The sequence below is a fragment of the Limulus polyphemus genome, unplaced genomic scaffold (assembly GCF_000517525.1).
Source record: "Limulus polyphemus unplaced genomic scaffold, Limulus_polyphemus-2.1.2 Scaffold4033, whole genome shotgun sequence".
NCBI classification, from domain to species: Eukaryota; Metazoa; Arthropoda; class Merostomata; order Xiphosura; family Limulidae; genus Limulus; species Limulus polyphemus.
Window position 1 is genome coordinate 20,900 of NW_013669643.1, and position 6,384 is coordinate 27,283.

At 31.6% G+C, this 6,384-nt stretch overlaps 1 protein-coding gene across 1 annotated transcript in view; it reads left to right on the forward strand.

The window, feature by feature from the left end:
* Positions 1-6,384, forward strand: part of LOC111088575 — a 63,321-nt gene that overhangs the window by 19,247 nt on the left and 37,690 nt on the right. Inside the window, exons 10-12 of the mRNA XM_022399102.1 lie at positions 1,204-1,336; positions 4,081-4,127; positions 5,310-5,349. Of these exons, the coding sequence (XP_022254810.1) occupies positions 1,204-1,336; positions 4,081-4,127; positions 5,310-5,349 (220 nt within the window). The remainder of the gene's footprint in view (positions 1-1,203; positions 1,337-4,080; positions 4,128-5,309; positions 5,350-6,384) is intronic.

The window sequence follows — 6,384 nt, forward strand, 5'->3', positions numbered from 1 at the left end:
AGAAGTTCGTTGAGAATTATAGCGTTTGTTACAGAGTGACTGTTGAAATTAAGTGTATCGTAAAGTTGTATTTGGAAAGAATAAACCAGTTTTATTTAAGAGAGGACTTGTGTCGCTGAAGTTTCGTCGGAACGAATTTATGGAAAATTAACTAACGAACGGAGATGTAACAATACAAATTTTATGGTGCATTTGCTTTTGTCCATTCATTTGCTTCTGATGAAGAAAATGGGAGAACCAAATATTGAAAGCACCCAAATCTCATATGAACTTCTCAAGATATTTGATCTCATTTATATTACAATAATACATACTAGTAAACTGTATGCTCTTCTACAACTTCTATAACTGAACTTTTGAAAAATAATGTATGGTTCTTGTGGAGTATGAAATGACTTAATTTTATTGTAGCTGATATATGGCAACCAAAATAAAGGCATTTTTTTTATCAGATAACTTTCTAGGAAGCACTTCTTCATGTTTGAAAGATGCACAAGGGCTGTAAACAGCTCCCATCAAACAGTCCACAGGGCTGTTAATGGTCTAATGGTATATCTTGATTGTTTGTTTACAAAATTGTACAATAAAAGTTAATTTGTATCGACTGAATATTATTGTTTTTCTATCAACAAAACAAAGTTTCACTGGCTAAACTGAGACATCTTAACAGCATGCTACTAACCTATGATGACCTCGGATCAATATTTGATGTCTCTATACAACAGTACATAGTATTAAAGTATTGGTGTCATAGTAGCCAACAGTATCACATGAAGTTATCTGTCAGCTTGTCTGTGTATAGAAACAACAACTGATCGCATGGCCAATGACATGACAAATAATAACAGAATCCAAATTCAAAAGTATTTATTTCTTGACAACAATGAAAATACCAGTAGTGGGCCCTAAACAATGGGCATCATGAAAGATTTGCAAGTCTTTTCAAAACTTATTTTATGGGCACTTTAGAACATCATTGTGACGACACCCTTCAAACATGAAAGTATTGTAGAAAGCTGTTTTTTAGGATCCTGATTAATTCTAGGACTGTAGTAGTTACTAGAAATCTAAATGATTATCTCGATCACATAACTGGTTGAGGTCACACTGATATTCATAATTAATTAATTACTTTTTCTAAATATTTGAAAGTTTAGCTGGGTATGTTTTATCAGTGATGGTTAATGTAATGGTTTGTTTCAGTGATCGTGATATTGAGAGTCAGTTGTGTTCCTCTATAATGGCAGTGGGTATAAAGTCTGGACACCAACTGATTGGGCTTGAGTCAAATGATGTAAAAGTTCAAGCAGCTCTGAAGAAAAAAGCTTCTGTAAATGTAAGTAATTTCATAACAAGATACAAACAAATGATTACTAGAAAACTTCTGAGCCCAACTTTATAAATGCATCTTCTGTATCTCTTACTTTATATTGCATTAAATCTGTAATTTACAGTTACATATTATCTGGTTTTTGTACAAGAGTTCACATAGGATGAGTAAAAATGCCTGAGTCTCAGATGTTCAATCTAGAAATGCCAAAAAAATATTGGATGTGGTTCATCTAGGATGAGTAAAAATGCCTGAGTCTCAGATGCTCAATCTAGAAATGCCAAAACAATATTGGATGTGGTTCATCTAGGATGAGGAAAGATGCCTGAGTATCAGATGCTTAATCTAGAAATGCCAAAACAATATTGGATGTGGTTCATCTTGGATGAGTAAAAAATACCTGAGTATCAGAAGCTCAATCTAGAAATGCTAAGACAGTATTGGATAGTTGTGAAATTTTATTTCTATAAAAATTGAAGGATTAAATGTTGAAAAAAAAAGAAAACTTTCAATCTGTTAAGAAATATTTATAAGTTTTTAAAATTTTCATATGAATGCCTGAAAAAGTTTTATCCTATATTAGATCAGAACAAGCATGGCATGGTTCTTAACTCATCATTCATGACCCAATATTATGCTTTAATGTAGAATTGTGTTAGATAAGCATCTTTTGTGTGACTGAAAGAATAATGAAGTTTGACATGTTATGAAGCTTTCAAACTTACACTTAATCATTTTCCTGAAATCCTATTAAGAAATAATGTATTAATGTCATTCTTTTTCCTGTCCTTTTGTACCTTATTTTGTTAGATTTTACTTTTACCTGCAGACAAGTAAAACTGCAGTTATAAAGAAAATTATTAATAAGAATATGTACTTGAGGAAAGAAAACACAGGTAATGTGTAGACAGATTTATCTCAGGCTACATCTATGAATAGATTGCAAATTTTGCAATAAACATTGATTTGTGTGATTGGCTGCAGAATATGTTAATGCTGAGCACAATCTTTATGTATGTTTCATTGTTATCTTTATATTGAGAAATCAATTTCTCAATTTATACAGTACAAGAAGGTTTTCAAAGGGTTTCACATGTTCTACAAGTAAGATTCTTTAAAGTATGGCAAATGCTTTAACTTTAAGATCATTTTCCAGTAAAATCAGCAGAGTAAGATAAAGCTAAACTTCTTGAAGATATTCCTTTACAGTTTTACAGGAAAAACTGTGTTATAACAAGTTCCCTAATTATACATAAAATTTACATGACTATAATTTAAGTGATCCAAGTGCAGACTATTTATATTTACAAGTAAATAAACTATTTATAAATATTTTTATTTTGCTTTTGTTCATTTCCATCTAATCAACCAGTGCATCATTAATGAAGAGCATATGGAATTATTTTGCTGAAAAAAAAAACGAAAAATGGGTAATCTTGTGTTTTGTGGTGTATTTGGTTAATGTTACAGACGAATACAATGAATGATAATAATTTTTATACAACACTTCCATCCTTTTTGTCTGTGGTACTTGATCCTCCCCCCCACACACATGTATGTATGTCAATATACATTTTGTACAACACTTTCATCCTTTTTATCTGTTATACTGGATCCTCCCCCCCCCCACCACACACACACACATGTATGTATGCCAATATACAAGTACAATTTGCCACTATTACTAAGTGCTAACATAGTACAATGCTGGACCAATAATTGACTTACAACAACAGATGGAAGAAGACATCCTCCAATAATATGAAATCTACAAAATGGTATTATTCAGACTCACAACACCATGTAGAAACCTTGACATGCCAGGAAGTGCCAGCAGTGAGATTTTTAATCTACTGTACTTTATGGATGCAGGTAAAGATGTGTATGTGGTATTTTGAATTTTTTCCATGCATCTCCAGGGGTGTACCTTCAAGTTTTAAAAACATTTGTCAAAGGCAATGTTGGTAGACAAAATCAGTGTTACCTTAAGTAAAAAAAGGCATAAGGAACCTGAATGTCCTTTGACTGAGGCTGCTTTGAACATGCCTGGAATTTTTGTAAACCGTATACTGCATACAGCACACTCACATTCAACTGCCGGAGGTTGACTGTACCCTATATGGTGAATCAGCAGTCCATGGGTTAAAATAAAGATGTATTTAATAGATTCATATAAACATACTACTGGAGATTTTATAATCCGTATTCCCTTATCTATACAAAAATAATCTTTAATAAGAGTATAAATAACTAAGAGTGAAACATAAGCAAACGTGATGTATAAGTATAGAGATTTTTTTGATATATGATGTTTCACACATGTAAATGTGTTCTTCATAGTTCTAACAAATGGGTTTTAGAGATTTCTAAAGTTACTATTATCTCAGGAAAAGGAAAGCGATTATAAAAGTAATACTTTATGACACAAAATAAGCATCTGGTAAAAAGAATAAATTTGCATTTTTTGTTTGTAATATTGTTGGTTGTGACATTTAGAAGAGTGATCAAATTCTAATGTGTGCCTCCAAGACTGAACTAAAATATATTTATTTAACTCTAAAGGTAACAGCGTAATGCTACAGAAACAATGGCTAATTTTCTTTCTTTATATACCAGTATCACTTGTTAAGTTTTGGACAAGGGTAATAAGAATTAAAGTAGGTTTGATACGATTCTTTAACTGGAATTTTCTTTTAATATCTGGTCATATTAATGATGCTGTTTTGTTTTGTTTTATTATCAAACTGTAGGTTGGAGCAAGTAATCTATTTTGTGGTCTGGCATTTTTTACAGATGGGTAAGTTTTGTTTTCTAAGACACAGTAGATCTTTTGAGCTATTGTTCCTTGACTGTTAATCTTATAGGGTAATTGAAAATGACTCGCATATCTTACTATAATGGACATAGTGTGTATATATGTATCTATCTATGTACGTGACCAAAATAATAAATACAATGTGGCACCATAAACAAAAATCCATTGAAAATTTAAGATTCAGAAAATTAGAAAAATAAGTACGGTATGTGCAATAACCATTTCTAGCACAGATCTCATTGTTAAATAAAAGTACTCTCCTTACAACAAGAACAGAATCTTCACTAGGAATGTACATGAGGGTTTGATTATATCTTTATTGATGTAATTTGTAAATATAGTAATGGAGTTCTTAAAAAGAAACTGTTTAGTTTTCAGTAAATGGTACCACTTTTAATATATAAAAACATTACAGTTTATATCAGCACAATTTGAACACTTTTCCCAGAAAAATCCTTTTTTTAGAAAATGTTAATTGTTCTACATTTTTGTCAATGAGGTATGAATACTACAATTAATAATTACTAGCACAACAGCCAAACTTAGATGTGTACTTTAAGAAGTAGTAATTTAGTTCACACATGTGTACACATACATAAACCCAAAGAATTAAGAATAAGTTAAATTTTGAAGTGTCACAAATTCAAATCATTACAGCAGTTGTGAAAGATAAATTACCAATTTTACAGATGTTTGCATAGCTACCATCTAGATATCTTGTTCAAAACACTATCTATTGAATAATATAGTTATTGGTAGATACCCCACAGATATGCGTGACAGCATCAGGTTCAAACAGTAATTTAAAAATATCAAAAAATAGTGTAAGGAAAATAAGAAACTAACTTAAGTTTCACAATTGAGGTTTGGGCATGTATTTCATCATATATTACATAATTTAAGGAAACTAAGACAATCTGTTAATAATATTATTAGTACCCATTTTTCCTTTCATCCAAATGAGCAGCTGAGAAAATTTGATTGATTTGTAATAGAGGCTGTTTGTTTTAAAAGAAATAGAATATGTTGAACTAAATACAGCTGAAGAGTGAGTTTTATAGAAACATGATTTCTTTATATGATACTTTAGGCATCTCAAAATACATTTATGGCATTACATAAATCACTTTAAATATGTCTTTAAGTATTAATAAACATCTACAGGTGTATTCCTATTCCTGCTTCTCCAGGTCATGGTATGGAAGTTTTAAAATGTAGATTTTGGGATTAAAAAAGCTGTAATTGCTATTTCAGTTGAAAAAATTAGCTTAAAAATTATCACCGTTGTAGTGTGATGTGTATATGAAATTGCTTTATTCAATTAAGAACAAAAATATAATTTGTAAAATAAATTGAGAAATATTACATTTAGAACTGATGAAAATAGAATCCCACCCCTCACAGTGCAGCTGTTCCACTTCTTATATGGTGCAGCTGTTCCACTTCTTATATAGTGCAGCTGTTCCACTTCTTATATAGTGCAGCTGTTCCACTTCTTATATAGTGCAACTGTTCCACTTTTTATGTGAAATTTAAGTACTTTATAAACTGTGTATCTTAAGAATTCATACTAGTGCTATAAGGTAACTTGATACTGAATCATCTACCAGGATTCAAATCCCAAACAGATAACTCTCATACTGATCATTAAGTACACAATCTACAAATCAAACAGGGCTTACCCTTTGACCTATAGTATAGTATTCAACAACTGCCAGCACCTTTAAACTACCAACACACAACTAGATGCACTCTGGCTGTCCTGCAGCCAATTAGAAAATCACATACATATGTTACATCAGACCTTGGGAGTGGAATGAAATGACACACTCTAGCTATCCTATAGCTGACTATAAAATCACACGCCAATCCTATATCTCATTTCAAAATACATCTGGAGTCAGAGTGTGTCGTGTAAGTGTGTCATCCCATCCCAAAGGTCTGATGTAATGTATATGTCATTTTGAAATGAGATATAGGATTGCTGGAGTCAGAGTGTGTCGTGTAGTGTGTCATCCCATCCAAAGGTCTGATGTAATATATATGTCATTTTGAAATGAGATATAGGATTGCTGGAGTCAGAGTGTGTCGTGTAGTGTGTCATCCCATCCCAAAGGTCTGATGTAATGTATATGTCATTTTGAAATGAGATATAGGATTACTGGAGTCAGAGTGTGTCGTGCAGTGTGTCATCCCATCCCAAAGGTCTGATGTAATGTATATGTCATTTTGAAATGAG